Genomic DNA, 26,094 nt, shown 5'->3' with positions numbered 1-26,094 from the left:
AAGTTCTATGTATAGTTCCTTTCCCAAGGAAGGTCAAACTTATTCAACGTGATCCAAGCATCAATGCATTCATGAACATACAAAATTGCGGCAGCAGTGATGAAAGGCAATGGGGTTACTTGTTAACTCGCTTTCTTGAGAAGAATACAAAGTCTGTTGAATACTTCAGCATTTAGCTTATTTTACATCTGTTGTCGGCGATTTACCACAGTTTTAAGTCAGTAGTGATTTCCCAAGTGCTATTCATTTTTTTCATTTTGTCATTATATGGTCTCTGATTTAATTTGAATGATGTTTTCTGAAGACGTTTGACATCTGTTGCCTGTATAGTGTAATACAATTTCTGATTAAAAGCATTACTTAACATCTTGAAATTGTCTTATTTTTACGTTTGTATTTGCAGTAGTATGTTGTGTTATTATAATGGTGTTGCAGGGCTGACATCGTATCCCGCAAGCCTATAAAGCCATAGCACACTTCAGCGTTCTTAATTTCACGTATTTACTTGCAGCCCTTTCTTTCCATTTTACTGACAATAATATTATCTACCATTTCTGCTGATTTGCTTATGTCGCCCATATCTTTTCAGTCGTCCATCCGTGCTTGTTTCATTTCTTTTTTTTTCAGGCAAATTCCTAATGATTATAGAACTTCGGCGCCCTGATGCTGAAATAATTTGATAATATACCAACTTCCATTACTGTACGCAATCGTAATTTATGCATTGTGCTTTGATGGCTGATCCCTGCCTCACCACATCTAAATTTCCAAATAGATGTATTCTTAAATTTCTCATTCAGAACCCCAAATGGGACTCAATCATTAATGTTAAACAATGCAAAATTCTTCAGGTCCACCCTTCAATCCCGAAATTGTCGATCATTATCACATCAGTATCACATCGAATGGAACTACAATTTAGATGTCCTCAATGATAAGAATTTTTGATAACTTGCTTTTGATTTACAAGTGCCATCAAGGTTTTCACATTGATTTAGTACTCACCAGAACAGATTAGACTGACATCATTCGTGTGGTTGCAACCATGATTCCTTGAAGAAAATGGACATTCCAGAACGTTTGACTCATTACCCCAACAGTTAAGTACACCGTCCTGTATAGTTCCAGTCCCCGCTCCAAAATGGGCTCCACCGAGCATAGAGACAGCGACTCCGCATTGAAGCTGATGGCACACCACATTGGCATCTTCCATGTCCCAGAGCAGGTCACACACCGTTTTCCAGGTTTTACCAAACTGCATCTCCAGTCTTCCTGAGCATTCCTCATGCCCGGACGCCAATCTTGGAACTCTGTGACCTGAAATAAAAAGAGAGAAAGGACAGTCATAATAATGACAAGTATAACACCATGCAGTCAAATCCAATTGAGTTCAGATTATTTCAGATTCCGAATTCATAGGGATTCAAATTTCATCTCATACAGATGACATGCTTTCCTTCCTCCTCTCTGCATCGCAATTATTTGGTACTGGTAGATTAATTTTGGCACCATACCGATCAGATTTTACTCAAATTTCACAAGCTGATGCTGTGTCTCTGCAAATCAATCGCTACAGTCATGAGAGGAATTATTCTCGATTCCGAGTTGAACAATCTTTCTGTCATAAGTGCATTCAGCCAGTTTGACCACTTGTCAACTTTACCGACTTTTACATCAGGATATCAGCACACCGTCAGAAGCCTCAATTCTCTTTTTCCAAATTAATTGGGGACAGATAATGACCCTTAAATAAACCAGTTCCCCTGCTTAAAATCAGATCCTCTGCTATCCCATGACTGGAGTCCCTGCAAGAATAAATATGAATGTACTTCATTAATGTTCAATGAAGCCATTTCCCATGAGTAACCCTGCTCTGTAATATGAGGAAAATGTTCCCTGCCTTGCTGAACTTATTAATATCTTATTTCTACAGCTATTATATTTTAACCGCTATAACATAACATCTCCATAATCTTCGCTAAAAATAGTCCCATCTTGTCCATATTTCTTATAACTCAAACTGTCTAGTCCTATCAAAAATCCCTCTGATTCGTCTCTGCACCCTCTCCAGCATAAGACCGTCTTTTCAGTAGCATAGAGATCAGAACTGCACACAGCAATAAACGTGCATTCGGACCGACATCGCGCACATCAGTAATCTGACGACCCACAAAGTGCTCACATCCCCGGCCGATAAGGGAAAGTATGCCAGATGGCTTCCTCACAACCCCATTTGTGTTGTCACTTTCACCGAATCAATTGCTTGTTCTCTCTATTCATTAACACCTCTCAAGATCTACTAATTCACTATGCATGTCTTACGCAGGTTTAAATTCTAAAAAATATATCACTTTGTGCCTATCTGAGTTCAGCTTGAACGACCAGTCCTGTGCACACCTTTCCATCTGATCCAGATCGTGATGTACCGAAGAACAAATTTCTTAACAATGCACCGTGTCAGCAATTTTGATGCCATCCACAAACTTCTGTGTCATTCCACCTGGATTGTTACACAAGTATTTAATATACTGTGATAATAAAATACTGTTCTCCGTTCTCAAAACTGAATGAACAACCCTCCATCACCACCCTCTCTGTCCTATCACCAATAAGAGTTTATATACAAATAACTACCTCACTCTTTAACCTCTTGGTCCAACCTGCCATGCGGGTCCTCGTCAAAGACTTAAGTTATATCTATGGGGAAAATATTTTCTGCCTTGCACTCGTCAATCGGCTTGATTAGCTTTTCTAGAAGGAAAAAAAAAGCTTGAGCAAATTGGTGGTACACTGTTTCCCCCTAGACAAAGCCAGTCTGGTTATCCCAAATGCAGAGCGTTATCGTCTCAGAATCCTTTCTTAGAAACGTACATTTCACTGGAGACAGAATCATCAGTACTTATACCCTTGGCTTATTCCTGCATCCTTTGTAATAACCAGACATTATTCGCCAGCCTGCAATCTTCTGCTGCCTCACACGCGACCGACAAATGTACACAAATATTTGTAGTTTCTTCATGTTACCCACAATGGGCAAGGATAGCGTTCAAAAACTTACAAAACATGTTTTTTAACAATGCGCTAGATCGGGGTGGTGGAAAATCATCTTCCTTGGCAGCGATGCGGGCTATTAATGCAGGAAAGCAGAAATGCCGTTGGATTCCAACATTTAAGAAGAGAGCTCACCTGAAGGAGATATGAACATGGAAACATTGCAGATGTCCTTCACTCTCTGTCAGGGCAACTTTATCCCCATATCCATTTTAACTTAATTACTTGTTTTTAATGTTCTTGATTGATTTCTGAAAATTTAACCATGTTTCCCTCACATTTCTGCACAAATCTATCAGGTCGCATGTCAACCATGTTCATTTTGTCGAAAACAAATTCAGTCTATCCAGTCTTTTCTCCATGAATAAAATCCTCTGTTTCAAGAAAACTCCTTGTTCATCTCTTCGGCGACTCCTCAAACAAAACCATTTCCAAAGTTTCCTATAAAATGGCTGCAGAGCTGCAGTTAGTACTCCAAGAGAAATAGTGTTTTACAAAGTTTTATCATGATGACCCAACTCCTTTATGCTTTATTTTGACCTCTGATAGCAAAGATGCTATATGATCTCTGTTGGCGCGTGGCCAAGTGGATAAGGTGTTCGTCTAGTGATCTGAAGGTCGCTAGTTCGAGCCTTGGCTGACGCAGCCTGTTGTGTCCTTGAGCAAGGCACTTAACCACACATTGCTCTGCGACAACACCGATACTAATTTATTTGGGTCCTATTGCTCTTAACTTGGACAACATCGGAGGCGTGGAGAGGGGAGACTGGCAGGATGGCAAACTGCTGGTCGTTCATAAAACCTTGCCCAGGCCTGCACCCTGGAAACCTTCCAAGGCACAAATCCATGATATCACGAGGCTAATGGATGATTATAAAGTATATGATCTCCGATATCCTCTGTCCTCCTCTGTTGCCACTTTTTTTTTATCTATGAAGCTATGAACTGCAAGATCTTTCCATTTATCAAAATTCTTCAACATTCTTTCTTCCCTTCCTCCTTACTGTATCCCATGTCCTCGCTTGCTTTAGTAAGCTGCTTTCCCTCAAACTCATCGAGATAAATCTAACAATATTCCACGCATTATTCAATTTGATCTATGCATGGCCACAGCTTAAGCTAATATCCTTCTGCCTATTCCTATATCTCATATCTTCTACTTCTTTAAAACCTGTGTGCACAACCATGTGCCAACGAGAACATACCGTACATACCCAAATGAAAAGCCAGGAGGTTCATAGACAACTCATAGCTAGATTAGTGGCATTTAAAAGACAGAAAAGAGCAGGTTTGATTTAGGGAGGGCTATCTCACTTATTGGCTCTTCATGCTACCTCGGAGCACTTGTAAACTACCAACAGTTTTATCAGAGTGCTGCTTATTGACCATGGTTTAGTGCTTAAAACAAACGTTCCAACCGTTCTGATCGAACGATCCACAACTAGGCCTTTTGTACCATCCTCTGCAACTGGATCCTTGATTTCCTCACCGGAAAAGCAGTCTGCGCATTTCGGAAATAGCATCTCCACTGCGCTGATCATCAACACTGGCGCACCTCAAGTATGTGTGCTTCGCCCACTGCTTTACCCTCTCTAAACATCTGTAAATTCGCTGACGGCACAATTATTGTTGGCAAAATTTTAGATGGGAATGAAAAGGCGCACAGAATGAAATATAGAAGCATAGAGACAAGGAAACATACAAAACCTACAGCAGAATACAGGCCCTTCAGCCCACAAAGTTGTGTCGAACATGTCCCTACCTTAGAAATTGCTAGGCTTACCTATAGCCCTCTATTTTTTCTAAGCTCCATGTACCTATCCAAAAGTCTCCTAAAAGACCATATCATATCCGCCTACACCACCGTTGCCGGTAGCACATTCCACGCACTCAGCACTCTCTGAATAAAAAAAAATACCCATGACATCTCCTCTGTACCTACTCCCCAGCACCTTAAACCTGTGTCCTCTTGTGGCAACCATTTCAGCCCTGGGAAAAAGTCTATCCACACGATCAATGCCTCTCATCATCTTATACACCTCTATCAATTAACCTCTCATCCTCCGTCACTCCAAGGAGAAACGGCCGAGTTCACTCAACCTATTCTCATGAGGCATGCTCCCCAATCCAGGCAACATCCTTGTAAATCTCCACTGCAACATTTCTATGGCTTCCACATCATTCCTGTAGTGAGGCGACCAGAACTGAGCACAGTACTCCAAATGGGGTCTAACCAGGGGCCTATATAGCTGCAACATTACCTCTCGGCTCCTAAATTCAGTTCCATGACTGATGAAGGCCAATGCACCATACACCTTCTTAACTTGCACCCCAAGATCTTTCTGATCCTCCACACTGCCAAGAGTCTTACCATTAATACTGCCGTCATATTTGACCTACCAAAATGAACCACTTCACACTTATCTGGGTTGAACTGCATCTGCCACTTCTCAGCCCAGTTTTGCATCCTATCAATGTCCCTCTGTAACCTCTGACAGCCCTCCACACTATCCACAACACCTCCAACCTTTGTGTCATCAGCAAACTTACTAAACCATCCCTCCACTTCCTCATTCAGGTCATCTATGAAAATCACTAAGAGTTAGGGTCCCAGAACAGATCCCTGATGCCCTCCACTGGTGACCGACCTCCATGCAGAATATGATCTGTCTACAACCACTCTTTGCCTTCTGTGGGCAAGCCAGCTCTGGATCCATAAGACAATGTCCCCTGGATCCCCTGCCTCCTTTCTTTCTCCATAAGCCTTGCATGGGGTACTTTATCAAATGTCTTGCTGGAATCCACATACATGTACATATATACACATTTGTGTGGTATTGCAGCAACAACCTTCACTGAACCAAAGAACTGATTGTGAACTTGAGAAAGGTTCAGAAGAGGGCACAAGCACCAGTCCACATATGGGGATCAGAAGTGGAATGAGTTAGCAATTTCAAATCCCTGGGTGACAACATTTCCTAAACTATATCTTGGGTCCAATATAATGATGAAGTTACAAATAAGACACGATGGCGAATGTATTTTATTCGAGTTTTAAAAGATTTGATATGACACCAAAGACACTCACCATTTTTTACATTTGTACCGTGGAGAGCATTATAACTGGCAGCATCGCATTCTGGTATGGGGTGTGTGAGGATCGGGGTGGGAGGGCTACCACGCAGGATTTAACGAAGCTGCAGAAAGTTGTGGACTGAGTCAGCTTCATCTTGAGCACCAGCCTATGTAGCATTTTCTCTATATCTGGCAAGAAGATGAATTTCTCTTCTGCTTTTTTAACATTTGACCTCATTTCCAGACCAAGTAGTGCAAAGTCTAAATATTAATCAAGTATGAGCTCATACGTGATGTAATGTGTTCATACTGACCAAGTGTCAGGAATATTACTGCAGCTCACATTATCTCTCCTCGACATTCTGAGATTGTACATCACATCATCTGTAACTTAGCAGTCAAACATGAACAGAACCTGAACTAGACGGGACGTACAAATGCTATGGCGACAACACATATGCATCTTTAATTATCAGGCAGCAAGTGTCTCTTCTGATTCTCCCCAATATCATGTTATTATTGATGAATCAAAATTCAGGAATGTCAGGCAAAGCTAACATGGATCAGCTCCCATAATACTGAAGCTGTTTGAGATCATTCAGAACAAAGTAACTCATCTGAGTCCATTTCCAACATCTTAACCATCCTTTCTCCCATGATGGGCACTCATTTTCTCCATTACCGGCACACAACAGTATTCAGTCTCGACCAAGTGCATTGCACTTAATTTCCATGTTACTGAAGGTAACATCACAAATAAAAGTACCACGAGGGAACTGGCTCACGGGACGCACAGATCTGCCATTGAGTCTCATACTACCCTAACACTGACGCAGCGTTGTGTCAGTATTCAATGCCGTGACCAGTGTCGTGTCAACATAAAATAAACGCAAATACAATAAATCTGATCTTAAACCAAAAACCCTGGAAATATACCTCAGGTAAGGCAGCATTTGTATGGAGGGAGTTGGAGTTGCTTTGTTGTTTCTTTATAACTTTATTTTGCAGCAGGATCTACATGGACATACTGAAGGAAAATACTTTGCAAAGATGGTGATACAACTAAGGTGTTAACTCTGCTTTCCGCTCCACAGTTGCTATACGGGATTGCATTGATTGCAACATCTCTTGACGTTATTTCACATTTCCAGCATCTGGCTTTTGGGAAATTGTTATTCTATAATAACAGATGCTATCTGTTTGGGTGCACTATAATTATGGAGAAACCAGGAGTTAAATCTTTATTGAGGTGTGTAAATTATGAGAGGAATACGCAAATCTTTCACCCAAGGGAAGACAACTCCATGGCTCTGTCGATGCAATTGCTGGAAAATGGAACAACTAAAAACATACTATGGAGGAACTCAGTGAAATGTGCATTATCTCTGGTATAAAATTTCTCGCTGATTTATTTCCGGATCACTGACAACTCTGACAGCATTTTATCTTGCACCATGGATGCTACTTGACTGCTGAGCCCTTTCAAATGCTGTGTCGTGTCCAGTAGTGTGTACTCAATGTACGTGTCTAATTAACATCGGTAAAATCGGCTCGGTAACACAAATTGCGATCACAACACGACGGGAATAATTTCGACATAACCGTATTTAGTTTCACGTCACTGGCGGCGGTTTATCAGCCCGCAGTATTTTACAGTCGGGACATCATAAAGTCATCAATCTGGCGGGATGGAAGGGACAGAATTCTGATTTTTACCTGAGCAGATGACACCAGCATCATTGGAGTGAGGCAACTCATAATGACCCCATGTGCTAGATTTACACTCCCGCAGGGTTGCTTCGTTTCCGTTGCACTGAACATTATAGGTCCAAACTGGTCCGGAACCTGCTCCAAAGTGAGCCCCACCCGGGGCATCCACCGCTTTGCCGCAACCCAGCTCCCGGCACACCACAGTCGCGTCATCCAGGTCCCATTCATAATCATGCACAGCCCCCCAGGTTCCCACGTAGTGAACCTCCAGTCTCCCGGCGCATCGACTGCCTGCGTTCATCAACCTCGACTTCACGCTTTCTGAAAAATATCAGTTAAAGAGAGATCAATCTTTAACGTTAGTTTAAGATTCCGGCTACTGGATACTCAGTAAACCGCTCCGTCTGCCCACCCACCCCAAGCATTTAAACTCCGCAGGTCTATGTTATGATCCAACGAAAAATCAGGCTGTGGCAGACAACACATGAACTGCTAAACGTGACAAAATCAAATCATCCGGTGAACCGGGAGCCATCCGGTTGTTCCGGAAAACAAAGCGTTTCCCAGAGAAAAGAAAGGATGAGCTGAGGGTTCGTTTTCTCTTTTCGGAGAACAGCTGTTAGACTGCTCGGGTCTGTGTCCCGCTGCACTCAGTCTTAATCAAATCAGTGACAGAACCCAAACTTGTTTGGACGGGAGGAGACATTCCTCTAACTGGGGCTCAAAGGAGAAAGAGTTAAATTGGGTCTCAACGTGATATCACCCTCAACACACAAAAATAAAATAAAATGTGTGAACACCTTTAAACTTTTGGACAATGTCAGCGGAGTCATTTCTCTGCCGAATCACTGCACCGGATTTCAGCTGTAACCTCTCAGCTTGATTTTCAGTGACAATCAGACCCAGCCCTACGCGTAATGATAATTAAGAAAGATTACCTGACCGGTCAGGCTGACAATCCCCCGGACGCCCTAAAACAAGAAAAGACATAATTATATTTATTTGTGGAGCGGTCGTGTTAGGACGTAGAAGCGGAGTTGTTCATGGGAGGCGGGTTTAGAGTTATCAAACTTATAAAGCCATCAGCGAGAAATGTCCTAATGATGTGAGGCGGTGGAAACCCAACTGTTTTAGAAGAGTGGTTTCGCTTTCTCATGTATTCGTTTTTCATGACAGCGTAATCACGAGTCGACAGCTGTTACTTCACATCGTGTTTTTGCATTGAAAATTACTTTCGGTCTGCTGACATCTGGACACATCCTCACATTGTGAGGTCAGAGGTCACAAATGTTTAGTTCTCCTCCTTAACACCTGTAGGCGATTGGTCCGCCTCTACGAGTGTAAGGCAAATGAGTCACAGAAAAGTAGTTCTTTCGGACCCCGGTAATTACCCTACCCCACTCGCGATATCTCAAATTAGCCCACATTAACTGGCTTTAGCAAGAAAAAAAAGTCACAGAGCAGTCCAGCAAAGAAACAGGCCATTCAGCCCATTAATCCGTGCCTACCTAGTATTTTGCCTCTTCCCATCTACCAGCACCCGAAACATAGCCCTTCGCAGCCCTCCGACCTATGTACCTATTCAAACGTCTTTCAGTGTAGCAATTAACACCGCATCCACCAATAGAATTTACGGTTCTTTACGCTCGCGCCAACTTCTGAGTGTAGAAGTCTCCCTCTGATTCCCAGTAAATATTTCATCTTTTACCCGAACCCATCACCAAATCTGAGGGAAAAGTCTTGCATATATTTACTCTATCTGTATTCGACATAATTTTGTATGTCTCTAAAAGCCCTTCCCCAAATAAGATCTGGGGAATAAACTGCAAATCTATTTAACCTTTCTCTGTAACTCAAACCCGCCAGTCCTGGCAACATCCTTAGCAGTGGTGCGAGAAAGTTTGTGAACCCTGTTGAAATGTGATCACACCTTTGCATGTGCTAAAACTAGATGAAGGGAACCCAATTAAATAAGTAATACAAAAGCACAATACTTGTTCATTTCTTTAATCAGAAAAATGATCCAATATTACATGTGTTTGTTAGAAAACAAGTATGTGAACCTTTGTTTTCAGCAACTGGTATGACCCCCTTGCACAGTTATAACTGTGGGATGTTGGTGAGCTTCTTCGAATGAACTGTTAGCTTCATGTGCTTCCACAATATTTCGATAGGATTAAGTTCAGGATATTGACTCGACCATTCGAAACTCGAATTAACATCTTTTTTAAACATTCTGATGTTAATTTACTCTTGTCTTTCAGCTTGTTGCCTTTTTGCATTATTGAATTTCTCTCAAGCTTCAGATGACGGACTGTTACCCTGACAGTCTCCAGTAAAATGTCTTGATATAATTTCTAATTCATTTTCCCTGCACGATTGCAAACTGCCCAGGCCCTGCGGCAGCAGAGCAGCCCCAAACGATAACGTTCCTTCTATCATGCTTCACAGTTTGCATCAGGTTTTGGTGTTGGTGTGCAGTGCCTCTTTTCCTCCAAACATAGCAATGTGTATTTCTGCCAAAAAGTTTAATTTTTATCTCATCTGTCCACAGAACACTGTCCCAGGAGTGTTGGAGAACATCCAGGTGGTCTTTTGCAAACTTGAGAATTGCAGCATTTTTTTTGGAGAGCAGAGGTTTCCTTCGTGGTGGATACATGAGCAGAGATTATTGCAGGTCTTTTGCTGTTACCCTCAGGTTCTTTTTCACCTCCTTCATCATTACACGTTGTGATCTTGGTGTCACCTTTGCAGGGTAACACTTCTAGAAGACTATCAATAGTATTGAATTTCATCCAATGGTAAACAGTTCCTCTTACTGTGGATTGATGAACACTCCGGTGTTTAGAAATGCCTTTGTAGCATTCTCCAGCTTCATGCATTTCAACAATTCCTCTGAGGACATCTGTACATTTTGATCGAGGCAGGGTGCACACAAAGAGATCTTTCTTCAGAAGAGATGACATTGTCTGTATTTTTACATGGCAGGGCACCTGAACAACACACACTCCAATATAATCTCATTGATTGGAACACCTGACTCTGAATAGCTTTTGTGGAAGGCATTACCTCAGAGGTTTACATACTTCTTCCAACAAATGCATGCAATATTTGACCATTTTTCTCAATATGTAAATGAACAAGTACAAAGTTTTGTGTTACTTATTTGATTGACTTCCCTTTCTCTAGTCTTAGGACTTACGTGAAGATCTGATATCACATTTTAGGTCATATATAAGCAGAAATAGAGAATATTCTACAGGGTTCACAAACATTCCAGCACCACTGTATTTTTCCCCTGCATTCCTTCACGTTTATTAATATCGTTCCTGTAGGCAGATGACCAGTACGGCAACCAACACATCAAACTCACCCTCACCAAGGTCTTATACAACTTCGACGTAACATCGCAACTCCTATACTCAAAGCTCTCATTTATAACGGTCAATATGCCAAAAAGCTTTCCTTACGATGCTATCTACCTGTGATGTCTCATTCGTGGAAGTATGAATCTGTATTCTGAGATTCCTTCGTTTTACCTCACACCTCAGCCCGACCATTCGTTACCCCTGTTTCTTCTTCTGAACTGCACACCGAATAGTTGTTTGCATTAAATTGCCATTTCTCAGCCTATTCTCATAGTTAGTCCAGATTACTCTGCAAGATTTGACAGCCTTCCTCGCTGCACACTATGCCGCCAATACTGATGTTAGCAACAAATTTGCTAATCCATTTTACCTCATTACTAACAATGGATCCAGCATTGATCCTTGCGGCACACCACTGGTTACAAGGTTGCAGTCAGAGAGTTTTAGCCCTGGACATTGGTTGTGATGACACACTAATTATTTATTCCGGACCAAAGGTGCTTTGTGCAAGTCATGCGAGTGCATCAGCCCAATCCTCCGCTCTTAGTTCCCATGCACTGCTGGTATTTTTGGTGCTTCGTCTGGCGTAAGCACCGATTTTCATGATGTTTGTTTTCAAATGCAGAAACACCGTTAAATGATCTGTTTGCCGTATTTGCTCATCTCAATACCCTGATTGCTGCGAATTTTTGATATATTTTTATTTGAAATGACTAGATGATATTGTTCATGCTGTATCAGCAGAAAACTGCTCTTTCCCAGCATTACTACTGCATAAAAGGCAATTGATCTGATCCAAGACTCTGCTTCAAAATCACATGCTTTCCATTATCTCCTCTTCGGCACTGCAACATTACTTACATATTCGTATTTTATGTGTATAATGTGAGATGATATCGCAACGTTTACAAGTTGCTTTATCCTTATTTTGGGTAATCTGGCAACAACAGATTATGAAAGGCCCTCACGTCTGAGTGCTCGGAACAACTTGCTCCCGTGACACCATAGTGTCAGAAGATCACAAAGATCGTGAAGTGGTTCTGGAAAATGATTGTTGCCTACTCAAAAGGTCAGGAATGAATAAACTGAAAAGGGCGGGACTGTTTTTCCAGGTTGCGGATAGTATAATTCAATGCAAGGACTCTTGTTGGAAATGCTGAGAAGTTCCGGTCATGCATGAGCAGGCAAAATTATGACATTATACCCATTAGTGAGACTTAGTTGCGGGAGGACTGGCAGCTCATTATTCCAAGGTTTCGTTGCTTTAGACGGGATAAGGCGGGAGGGATTGAAGGAGGAGTGATCGCATTCCTATTCAGGAAAATGTCACGGGAGTGCTCAGTTAGAACGGTTTGTATATCTCGCCTAGTGAGGTTTGCTGAGTCGAACTGAGGAATATGAAAGTAATACCATCTTAATGGGAATATATTATTTATTACCCAAGCGCCCACGTGATTTAGAGAAGAAAATATTGAAGGAGATCACAGAGGAAGCATAAAGTTGTGATCGAAGGTGGTTTTAACTTTCATCATATTGATTTATCCTCCCATTTTGTTAATGGGCTGGAAAGGATTGAGGTTGCCAAATGTGTTCAGAGAAGTTTCCTAAACCAGTACATCGAAGACCCAACTAGAGAGACTGCAATACCTGATCACATGATAGGAAAGGAGACAGGACAGGTGACAGCCATTAGTGTAGGGCAACAGTTTGCATGTAATTATCATAATGCAATTAGATTCAAGGTAATTATGAAAAAGGTTAGGTCTGGTCCTCCAGGTGTGGTTTTAATTTGGAGAAAGGCCAATTTCCATCGCATCAGAAAGGATCCAGGTGTGTAGGCTCAGACACGTTGTTATTCTGGCAAGGTGTACAAAGTAAGAAAGAGGTATTCAAAAGTCAAAATTTGAAAATACAGGTTGTATGTTTCTGCCTGAGTAAAAGGCAAAATTAACAGTTTCAATATACTTTAGATTTTAGAGGTATTGAGACCCTGCTAAGGAAAATAAGTAGTTGCACAGCAAGTATAGGCAGACTGGAACAAATGAGGTACTTGAGCAGTATAAAGAGTGCAGGACAAGGAAATCAGGAACGGTAAAACAAGACTTGAGTGTTATTTTCTTGCAGAGAAGGTGAGGGAGAATCTTAAGAGCTTCTAAAGATATGTTAAGAGCAAACGGATAGCAATGGACAAAATTTGTCCTCGGTAAATCAGAGTACTAATTTATGCGAGAAGCAATTAGAGATCGGCAGTGATCTTAAACTGATTTTATTTTTGCTTCTGTATTTACTCGGGGCAGTTAAAGATTTTATATATTTGAACCAATGCAGCAGCGAGGTCTTGGACCGACGCAATGTACAGAGCAGGCAGTGTTTGCTGTCTTGGGGCAAATTTGATTGGATAAATCCCCGGGTTCTGTCAAGGTATTCCCTCGAAACCTGAACGAGGCTAATGCAGAGACCGCAGGGGCCTTGGTAGAGATGTTCAAAAGATTTTTATCCACGCATGAGATACCGCAGGATGTGAGGATAGGTGATGTTGTTCAATAAAAGCTGTAAGAACACGCCAGAAAATCGTAGGCCGGTGAGGCTGACATCAGAAGTGGAAGGCGATTGCAAAGTATACTACGAGACCGTGTATATAGGTATTTGGCTAGACAGCGATTGATTAGGGATCGTCAACATGAGTTTGCCCGTGGAACGTCGTATGGAACCAATCTTACAGAACGTTTCAATTATGTTCCGTGGAAAGGCGACGAAGGCAAAGCAGTGGATGTTGTCCACATTGACGTTGTAAGATCTTTGACAAGGTCCCTCATGAAAGATTGGTCAAGATAGTTCAGTCGCTTGGCATTCAAGGAGTAGTAGTAAATTGGATTAGACATTGTTTTTTCAGAAGGATCCACAGTGAGGATGTATATGATTGCCTCTCACACTGGAGACCTGTGACTTGTGGCATGCCATTGCGATTGGTTAGGTGAGCGATAGCGCACAAAGGCGTGCTGTAGACGAGAAGGATTTAGTAATACAAATCCATCGTTCGGTGAAAGTGGCGTCACAGGTGGATAGGGTCGTAAAGAAAACCTTCACAAAACAATATATTGAGTACAGGAATTGGGCTGTTATGTTGAAATTCTATAAAGCATTGGTGAGGCTCAAATTGGAAAATTGTGTGCAGTTTTGGACCATAAGACATAGGAGCAGGATAAGGCCATTCAGCCCATCAAGTCTGTTCTGCCATTGCATCTTTACTGTTCTAGGATCCTACTCAACCCCATAAACACACACAAAATGCTGGAGGAACTCAGTAGGCCAGTCAGCATCTATGGAAAGGGAACACTCGAGGTTTCGGGCAGCGACCCTTCGGCAGGACGAATGCTGTACACTTGTCCATAGATGCTGCCTTGCCTGCTGGCTTCCTCCAGCATTCTCTGCATTTTGCTTGGATTTACACCTTCTACAGATTTTCTCCTGTTTCACACTGAACTCCATACATCTGCCTTCTCGCCATATTTTTTGATAACCTGACCGATAATAAAACGATCACCTTCCGCCTTAGATATACTCACGGACCGGCTTTATGATAAGCTGAATCACCACTATAATTAATCTCTTTTATGTGGGTGAATGGTAAAACCATACCAGTAGATTGAGAAAGAAGGAAATTGAAAGAAGAATAACTTATGAAGGGGTTGTTGCTGATCAGAGCAGACTCGGTGAGTGGACGCGGATCTTTGCATGCTGCTTGTTTGCATGACGATATAACTCTGTTTTCGGACGGTGAATTTAAGTTATCTTTATTTGCAACGGCAAATATAACGAAACAAAATGTTGCTATTTAAAGTTCCGCAGGTGTACGTATATTTAAATGCTACCGTATATTACAAATTAACTTTGGAGTTTCTTAGATGTTCACTTAATGCGAAGTTCTGAACAATAATTGCAGGGTGAAATAGTGTCTATCAGGGTCCAATTTCTACGTATGTCTTATGGATAAAATAGCTATGTTTTTGTATTCTGACTAGCTTTAGTTATTCTTAAATACACAGAATTATTATCCCCTTGGATATCACAATCCCGAGGAAGAAGTCAAAAACTTTATGATTTGTGTACCCCTATTCATTGGAGTGAAACGTTTGTGAAATACATCTGCGATTAAAAGTTTACAGATGCCATATTCTATTTTAAAAGCAGCAGCCAACCACAGAAAACTGCAACAGAGAAGCTAAAAGTAAACAATATACATAGTAACACTCGATAAATTTTTTTGTATCTGCCGAATAAGAGGGAAATATTTTGTTCTCTTTTTTTCCATAAATTTTAAGCAGGCAACTTAATGTTAACTCAATTTCCCATTTATTTGATGGTGCTGTCCTCCAAAAGTTTCCCGCTATTTGACAGTCAAGCAATAAACGTTTTGAATAAAATATTCGGAAGGAAATAAAGAATATAGTTGCGTGTTTATTTTACTAAAATCTGCCCCATCGTTTAACTTGGACAGAGGAAAACCGAATGTGGAATAAAGTTCAACGGCTCAGGAAATGCGATTCCACGCGTGCATATAATGGAACATGGGAAAGTGCATTGTCAAAAAGATTGGTTGCTCTTCTCAGGACGCATAAACGTACAGCATTTATCTTTTAAAATCAGTTTGATATATAATCACACATAAACGAAGATATTTGATAACTAATTGAATTCCAACACATTATCATCTGTATGCAAGTTTCAGTGTTAGCATCCTTGAAATAACTTAAGAACAATAACAAAAAATAATGTTCTGCGTACTCACAAAATGCTGGACGAACATGCATCTGGCAGCATCTGTGGAAAAACGTAAACAGCCGACGTTTCGGGCCGAGGCCCTTCATCAGGACATTTTTGTGTATATTGCTTTAATTTCCAGCAATTGCGGATTTTCTCTTGTTCTCAATATTAAGTGTTCTCAGCATAACAGAATGATTTTATTAATGAAAAACGGGTCCAATACCTGATCTAAAATACATTGTTCAAGCTCGTTCCCTTCACTGTGCCGCGCGGTGCTAGAAGGAGCGGTAACTGATAATTACCAGTGATCGGAACGGGTGCGAGCGTTCAACCAGGAACAGCTCCAGCGTTGGCTGCTGCTCACGTTCACTGAGTTATACACACTACACTCCGGTGTGTTGTTTCACAACAGTGACTACTCTTCAGTTCTGAAAAACTCCGATGAGTACTCCGTTTGTAATATCGGTTCAGATTACTCGTTAGTTTGTACATGAGGATTTTATGAGACAAACAAATTCTGTACTGAAAGGAGATAAAGAATACAGTCGCCATTTTCACAAAACTCTGCACGGTAACTTTAACCCGGACAGAGAGACCACGAAAGTGGAAGAAAGTTCAAAATCATAACATCTGCGACTCTTCACATCTATAGATTAGAACTCGGGAAAATACACTAAGAAAAGCATGTGTTTGTTTTCTCCGGAGCGTACAAAAATGCTGAATTAATTAAATAATATCGCATATTCGAAGATACGAAATTTGAAGAATAATTAATCTGCAGCACTGTCTGGAAGTTCCACTGTTACCAGCTTTCAAGTGTTGTATTAAAGAATAATACCAACAGTGTTAAGTTTAACAGTGTTCGCTGTATACCAGGATAAAGTTGAAAAGGTTTTTCAAAATCTGAAATAACTGCTTTTTTAAAAATTTTATTCACTTCACGGGTTCAGATGTTGGGGAGAGTGGTGTAATGCATAATTTCCAGTGATAAGAATGTGTGCGAGCGTTGAGGCTCTAACGGCTACAGTTTCGGCGTCTGTTCAAGCTCAGTGAGTTAAACACCAAATTCCGATGCGCTGTGTCCCAACAGTTCTTGCTCACCAGGCCTGATAAGCTCAAATTAATAATCAATTTAGCATATCGATTCACAGATGCTGCGGATGTGGTGTTTGTGAGAAACATCCCCATGGACGGTCCCAAGCCGGGCAGAGAAAAGATGAGAGTTGGGCACGGGGCTAGCAACCCAATCCCAAAGAAATCCAGCGCGATAGAAACAACAACAGAAGCTATAAAAACCTCATTTCTGGCTCAGGGGTCCAACGAGCTACTCGGGCATGTCGGCGGCCTATGCCTCAGTAGGTCTGATGGGCTTTAGTAAGTGTTTCTAACATTAAGATACACAACAACATTGTTCAGGTGCAATTCCACTGTTGACTGTTTGATAGAAATCTCAATGATAAGTTCAAGATCTGAAGTCCATGATTTAATGGAAACACTTGTAATGGGCCAAAAATATATGAAACCATACTAACAAAAGAGAACGAGAGGGGGAAAAAATTTTCAAAATATGTATTCAATTTAACTACAACGTCAATACAAAATTTCAGTGCTCCATTTCTATCATCTCAATTTAGAAATAAATCAGACCGTTTTCTGATCTCTTTTGCCATTTGTGTCTGATAATGAAGTCACATTAAGATTTGATTTGGATAGGTGATCAATTCACAGGAGAAAGACGTTTTCCACTGTTTAAAAATATCCACATTTCTTTTCATCAGAATATCAAACTTGAGAGAGAACCACATTTGTTTATGTATTCCGCACTCGACATCTATTGGTAACAGAGCGATAACATTACACGGAAGTACTGTAGACATTAATAACAAACAACACGCCGGTAACAGAATAATCTCAATAAACTCACATTTCCAGATCTGCAACATAAGCAGTGCCGACAACCACCACAGCATTCTCGTAGTAGTCAGTGACAGCGGTGACTCTTGAGTTTAAACCTTCTAAAATGTTCTAACATTCCGACTGATCTGAAAGCTAACTCTTTGACAGCCACTTTTTATGGCAAAAAAAATCTACCAATAGATTTTCACAATATGTAGGCATGAACGACAATTTACTGAAATGCGCCAATGAGAAAGGACATGTCCTTTCATGGACTTCTCGGATTCATTTTCACCTCCTCCCAAGAAACCAATGAACTGAGTAAAGTCATTGACCCAATATTTGCACTCTAAAAGCATTTGGTCATACACATTTACTGGCGCCGAGAGGATTGTTGAGCCCATTGCAAAGACTGTGTTTTAGTGTAAGTGGTCGTTGTCGGTGATCATGTTTCTCATTTGTCACCTACCCACGGCATAGTTTACCACTTTAACAATTGATTCGAGATCCCGTCCCGACGCACACTACCAGCAAACGCTTGAAAACGCCTCTGCGTGCTGAATGCCCTTTAATTATTTTTCCTCTGTGACTAATATTCATGGAACCAAAGAACAAAAAAAAATCTTATCGTACATCTTTATTCATCTCCATCTCCCGATGTCACATCAGATATTCTATGTCATTTCCACATGAAATGACTAAAGAAAAAATTATGTCATTTTCCCAGGCAATAAAAGTCACTTTGCAGAAATTTCTCAATCCCCGAGAAGGGAATAATATTCTCCAGCACCCATGATCATTTTAATGTGTCTTAAAATGTATTTTAAGTTATTATTTTGAGCTTTCAGCATCTCTCCATATATTTCGCTGGGATCGTCATCCCCTTGACTGCGTAATGTATTTCTTTCACCGATACGATTTCTCCCTCACACTGTCGCAAACCCTGCGTTAAAGATTCTGATGTGCCCCACCTCACGAAGACCTTCCTTCTGCTTGTTTTTACGTGAATGACAAAATTCTACTACAGTCAAATTTTCTTTACAAAATATATTGATGTTCATAGATTGAAATCCAGTTGCAAGGAGTCAGATGCTCCAAAGCAATGTAGAACGATGAGTGACAGAACAATCTGCAGCTGAGACGAGGAGCCGGACACATTTGAAAGTTTGCAGGGAAGTTCTTGTTTGGAGAGAACAAAAGGTAGTGATATTATGGTGAAAGATCCCGTGTACTGCTGGTTCATTTTTGACTACAAGGCTTCAGTAAAAACAACCAACAGCAACGTAAGCACAAGCTAAGTTTGCTTTTCCTTAACTATACTCCATTTGTTTCTTTGATGGGTAGTAATGGCAGTAATGGAGTGATATGCACCTGCCATCAGATGTAGGTCAGCGGTCAGGAGTCCCTGCAGACTATTTTTGGTGAAGTTTTTCCTGTTTCACCTCAGCTCAGACATCGTGATTCAGTTAAAGCAGCAGTTGCAGACGCTGACGTGCAGACAGAAGGCAGAGATGGTTTTAAATAGCAGTTTCAGGGAGATGGTCACACCAAACTCTTGTGCCTATGCACCTCTCGAGTATACAACTTTGCGTGTTTGAGATGTGGGTTCCTCTCCAGAGGGTAAATGGCAGAGCTTGCCAGAACACTGCAACAACTGCTGGCAGAGTGTATATATTTCAGTTGAGTGAAAATGACATGGGATTCTAAAATCAGAGATACAGTGAGGTAATTCTGTGGCTCAAAATTAATTCTGGGATGCTGAGCTGGTTCCATGGCGCCAAGGTCAATAAAGTCTCTGGGTGGTCATGTAACATTATAATAGGGAGGGTGAATCTCCAGAGATCGTAGTGGAAGTAGTATGGAACCAAATCTGATATCAGAAGTAGTGGAGATTGAAGGTAAAGTAGAGTTTACAAAATTTACATCTAAAAGAAAAGACAGAAACAGAGAGGTTAAGGCATATTCTGTTACAGACAGACTGAAGTGTGTCCATTGCAAAACAAGGTGTATTAGATATAAAGCTGGTGAACTTAGAGCCTGGATCAATTCATTATCTGTGATATTGTTGCCATGATAGAAATATGGTTGTGAGAGGGAATGGACTAACAGCTCAACTTTCTGGGATTTCAATATTGCAAAAGTGATAGAAAAAGGAGTAAAAAAGTTGGAGGACTTGTATTACTAATGAGGGAGAATGCCAGAGCTGACATCACAGGGGGGCATACTGGAGGGCTTATCCACTGAGGTAATATGGGTAGATTGAAGAATGACAAAAGTTGCAGTCACTCTAGAGGAGTGTATAATTGGCCTCTCAATAATCACTGGGACCTCTGAACAGATATGAAGGCAGAAGATGGAAAGATCTATATGATCCAATATTGCTACAGTGGATGTCTACAATGTACCAATATTGACAGGCAATCAGTGAAGGAGGATCCTTATCTGGGTGAGAATCATCAAATCAGATCAAGAGGGTGACTGAGGAGACAACTGGTATTTTGCATCTCTATTCACAAATGAGGAATTCATAGAGGAACATAGGATCAGTATGAGTAACTCCAATACAAATGGACATTTTTAGTTCAAGAGGTGGATAATGTTGAGTATTTTTGAAGAGCATTCATATGAATAAATCTACAGAGATTGATGTGATTTATCCCAGTTTAGGGAGAGAGGCAAAGGTGAAGACTGTTGGGACTTTGATGAAGATCTTGTCTACCCACAAACAAGCAAATAGGTTAATCAAAGAAACTCGAGGTTGGTGAGCCTTACATCTGTGGTAGGGATTTTTTCTTCACTTTCGAAGGGATAGGATTAATATGATGGAATTAAAAATCAAAATAATATGGTAAGAGGGACAGACTACATGGTTTTCTGCAGGACAAGTTATCTTTCACCAACGGCACATAGCTTTTCCAAATGTGACCAAAGTTGTTGAAAGCAGTAGAACAGTGGATGTTGTACACATGGACTTTAGTAACCTGTTTAATAGTGTCCCTCTGGTGGGTTGGTCAGGATTGGATTGAGAATTGACTTGCCCCTAAATAACAGAGGGTTGTGATTGAAAGATAATAGTCTCACAGGAAGAGAGTATTCTGTGGTGTTCCACAGTGATTGGTGCTGAGAGCTCAGTTGTATGTGATATAACACATGGGTTCTCTTGTAAGTTTGTTCATGTCATAGTTACTGAGGAAGCATGAAGAGTGGAGAAGGACATCAAAGGATAGCGCTTGGCACACATGACTTTCATGATACAGGAATTAATGATGCAATTGTACAGAACATTCGCTTGGTATCTGGAGCAATCGGTTTCATTATGAAGATGTGGGTATTTTAAACAGGGTGCAGAATACATTTACCAGTTTGCTGTCTGTGTTAGATCGGATTACCTCCAAATTGTGATGAATCGACATACAGGGCGGAGCGTGAAAATGTGCCTGAGTAGTTTAATAGCAACAACCTCTAGCTCAATTTCAGTAAGTCCACTACTTCAGAGGACCTTTCCTGGACAAATCATGTAAATATAATTCCAAAGAAAGCATGGCAATAACTCCCTTCTCAGGAGCCTGCAGAGATTCAACATGGCATCAAATCTCCAGAAAACGTATGTAGATTTGTGGTGGAAAGGCTTCAATATGGCTTGTATGAGAATACCAATGTGTTTGCGTGGAAAATCCTACAAAAGGTAATCGTACATTACGGGCAAATACCTTCCAACCATTGAGCTCATTGACATTAAAATCAGAATCATAATCAGGTTTATTATCACCAGCATATGACGTGGAATTTGTGAACTTAGCAGCAGCAGTTCAACGCAATACATAATCTAGCAGAGAGAAAAAATAAAATACAAAAATTAATAAATATGTAAATGAATTACAGTATACGTATATTGAATAGATTTTTTAAAAAGTGCAAAAACAGAAATACTGTATATGTAAAAAAAGTAAGGCAGTGTCCAAAGATTCAATATCCAATTAGGAATCAGATGGCAGAGGGGATGAAGCTGTTCCTGAATCATTGAGTGTGTGCCGACAGGATTCTGTACCTCCTATCTGATGAGAAAATTAGAAAAGTGAGAAAATGGCATGACCTGGGTGCTGGAGATCCTTAAAAATGGACACTGCCTTTCTGAGAGACCGCTCCCTGAAGAAGTCCTGGGTACTTTTTATGCAGGTATCCAAAATGCAGCTGACTGGATTTACAACCTTCTGCAGCTTCTTTCGGTCCTGTGCAGTAGTCCGGCTGTACCGAACAGTGATGCAGCCGATCAGAATGTTCGCCACTGTACAACTGTAGAAGTTTTTGAGTGTATTTGTTGACATGACAAATCCCTTCAAACACCAAATAAAGTAGAGCTGCTGTCTTGCCTTCTTTATAACTGTTGGGAGCAGGTTACATCCTCAGAGATCCAGTCACCAAGGAACTTGAAACTGCTCACTCTCTCCACTTCTGATCTCTCTGTGAGGATTGGGAATTGTTCTTTCATCTTTCCCTTCGGTAGTTGGCATATCTCACTCCTGTAAGCCCTCGAGTCACCACCAGAGATTCTTGCAACAATGGTTGTATTGTCAGCAAATTTACAGACGGTATTTAAGCTATGCCTAGCCACACAGTCATGTGTATAAAGAGAGTAGAGCAGTGGGCTAAGTATACACCCCTGAGGTGCGACAGTGTTGATCGTCAGCGAGGAGGACATGTTATCACCAATCCGCAGATTGTGGTCCTCCTGTTAGGAAGTTGAGGATCCAATTGCAGAGGGAGGTACAGAGGGCCAGGTTCTGCAACTTCTCAATCAGGATTTTGGGAATGATGGTATTAAATGCTGAGCTATAATCGATGAACGGCATCCTGATGTAAGTGTTTGTGTTGTCCAGGTGTTGTAAAGCCGTGTGGAGAGTCATTGAGGTTGCATCTGCCGTTGACCTTTTGTAGCGATAGGCAAGTTGCAATCGGTCCAGGTCCTTGCTGAGGCAGGTGTTCAGTCTGGTCATGACCAACGTCTCAAAGCATTTCATCACTGTCGATGTGAGTGCCACCAGGCAATAGTCATTAAGGTTGCCCAGATTATTCTTCTCAGGCACTGGCAGCATCAAAGAACCTTACCAACCAGGCTAGACCCTTTTTTCACTTCTGCCATCAGGTAGAAGGTGTAAGTGTCTCAGGACTCGCTTCACCAGGTTCTTGAACAAAACATTCTGTTTCTGATGTTCTCACAACCAAACATCTCACTTGAAGGACTCTTCATCTTGTTAATTCCTGCTGCAGGGATGGGGTATAAAACTATATTATAGACATTACCATTTCTCTGGAAATTAGAATTCGGTAATATAGAGTCACACTGCTAGCAGCAGAGTCAAGTCCATAAATTGAAAAGAGAGATGTGCAGAGCCTAACTGCAAGTCATCCCAATGTAAAAGGAAACCGCATCACGTGACAAGTACTAGAAGCACTCAGTAGGCCATATAGCAGTTGTTGGCTCAGAACTAATGTTGCATTTGTCCGATAACTTTCTGTTTACACCATAAAAAAGTGATCAATGTGAAAAGGTTCTAAATAAGTGCTAATATAAAGAAAATGGAAAATGAATAGGGAAGAGTAAATATAAGTTCAGGAATGTGCAAACAAAGACAGATCAGATCCTATAGAATTAATAACATCATCTTTTATCTGAAAAGTTGAGCTGCATTTACAAACTGACATTTGTAAATTTGATTTTGATTTACATATTAAACTGCAATTAGCCGAACAAATAGATCAGGCGCTGATCTTGACGTTTCTTTTTTTGGAGACTTCTCCACCTCCTGTCCCAGATTTCAGCATGCCTCTTATACACACTTTCCATATCACCGCTGTTCATAATGAAAATTACCACACCACTCCATTTCTGAAACACCTGCTATAATTATATTTACAATTTCTGGATATCATAGCTTTTCTTTTCTACACCATATACTCAGTAATTTGCACATAAATGAAACGTCTGGATATATTTCACACAGCAACAGACGACAAGAGTATCAGCACAAACCATCAACTGTCTGTTTATTTCCATCCACGTTACCTGATCTGCTGAGTACCTCGAGCATTTTGTGTGTGTTGCTCAAAATTCAAATAATGCTACCAGCTTTCATGGTATTAATAACACTTCAAGAAGAAACAGTTTTTTTCTGTTGATGAAATATAACAACTGAGACAGTTGAGCTGCAATTATTTATTTGGAGAGAGCTCTTTGTTTATTGTCTGATTTTATACTCGAGTACACACGGGGGGGAACTGGGGGTACTTTGGGGTTCTCACGTTTAACTGTTGTTCATTCTTTGGGGTTGCTTTTGTAGGTGTTTACGGAAAAAAAGCATTTCAGGATGTATATTGTTTACATTTCTGACATTAAATTTGACCTTGGGACCTTTGAACCTTTGAGTATTGTGTGCTCTGGCTGTTTGTCAATATTGTATGAATTATACAATTTGACATTGCAATAGATTTTGCCCAGTTGTCAACACCTTGAACTGTTACAGAGCAACAAACCAATCATGTTCTTTTTGAGTATTCATGACGACTTGCCACAGATTTTACAGAATATAAATTCACACTCAACGTAAGTGAACTGCATCTTGTTTTTCTTACAAACAGTTAGAAAGGGGATTTTGAAACAGTGACCATTAAATGTTTTTAATATTTTATGTCTTATATTTGAAAATCTCTTGCCACAGTCTGCATTGATACAAGAAGGTCTCTGCAAACATTGTTTATCTGTGGAGCTGGCAGGAAACACCTGCTATCATGGCGTATGCTGAAAAATATCATCCATTTTATCATTTCCTCTGCTGGATTGATATGCCAACTCTATACTTCACAGCTGGCTGTGTTCTGACTAAGAAATTTATGGGTATAATGCTGAACTGAAAGAAAGATCTCCCCATCCCAGCTCTGCATTCTTTAATAATGATGTAACCCCTCCCTCCACCCCCATATGATTTCATATTAGAAAAGAATAGTTACTCAGCTGTCCAGGCTAAAGTTGAAACTCGATCAACATAATAAAATTATATTGGGTGTTTTCAAGTATCTTGTGCAGTATTTCCTGAGGTGGCATTGATGCTTCACTGCAGATATGGTTAGTCCAGACTCTGGAATCTTTCTATCCCTGGAAAATAAGTTTTGCCCAGCCTTACTCTTTAATCGGTTAAATAGTGTGGCTGCTGTCCACATGCCTGGAATGTTGTTTTATATTCTATTCCTGCATTTGTGCTATTGTAGTTCAAGAAAACAAATAAACATGGAATAAAATCCTGGGCACAGCAATAAGAATTTTGAATCTACAAAGTTACTGTTCTATACATTTTTCTAATTATGCCTGCAAAAGAAGTTTTATATGTGGTGGCATGTATGCACTCTGACAATAATTTTTACTTTGAATTTTGAACTTTCCAGTGTTTGAACCTTTGACCATCTACTCTGTTCAAGTCGCTCATGATGTTCCATTGGGTCACCCCTCGGCCTCACAGGCTGCAATGAACGCAATTTATTTTTCCCCTACTTTTCACCAGAAGATATACTGCACAGTACAGGCAACATCCTGGTGTACCTCTTCTGACACCCCGTTCAGTGCCTCCATATACATCTTGTAATCCATCAAGCATAAACACACAGAGTACTCCACATGTGGCGTACTTACATATACAGTCACAATATGAATTCCCAATTGTTATACTCATTGTGCCGTGTGTTGTCGGAAAGTTTGTTGTTTTCATTATTCACCACCTTACTCCAACATTGACACAAAATCCACTTGTATTGCCACTTTTAAGTCCAGGAGATAAACCATTGAGCATAACTATTACAATCAATGGAACTACTGCTGCTGGAAGGAAATGCAAAGTTGAATTGCTTTTAATGCCAGTGATTTGATGGCTAACTCCCTCATAGAAGCAAGGAATAGAATGTTCTGAAACATATTACCACTCGTTCGCACAAAATGGCATTCATGTACTTGAAGGAAAAACACCACAGTTACTTTTGTTTCAGGACTAATTACTGTTTTCTCTATGAATTTTACAACTTTACAAAACTGACGACAAACACCAATACAGCTATTTAAATTGAAAACATGTCCGAAAAAGTTAGAAACACCAAAAAGAGAAAATCTGCGGATATTGGAAATCCAAGCAACATGCACAATATACTGGAGGAATTCAGCAAACCTGACAGCATCAGTGAAAAAAAA

General features: G+C 40.6%; 1 protein-coding gene across 1 annotated transcript in view; it reads right to left on the bottom strand.

The window, feature by feature from the left end:
- Positions 1-26,094, bottom strand: part of LOC134351210 (deleted in malignant brain tumors 1 protein-like) — a 242,193-nt gene that overhangs the window by 97,298 nt on the left and 118,801 nt on the right. Inside the window, exon 4 of the mRNA XM_063057320.1 lies at positions 1,006-1,317. Within this exon, the coding sequence (XP_062913390.1) occupies positions 1,006-1,317 (312 nt within the window). The remainder of the gene's footprint in view (positions 1-1,005; positions 1,318-26,094) is intronic.

The sequence above is a fragment of the Mobula hypostoma genome, chromosome 8 (genome assembly GCF_963921235.1).
Source record: "Mobula hypostoma chromosome 8, sMobHyp1.1, whole genome shotgun sequence".
Classification (NCBI taxonomy): domain Eukaryota; kingdom Metazoa; phylum Chordata; class Chondrichthyes; order Myliobatiformes; family Myliobatidae; genus Mobula; species Mobula hypostoma.
Note: the sequence above shows the minus strand (reverse complement) of the source record. Positions and strands in the feature narration are given on the sequence as shown.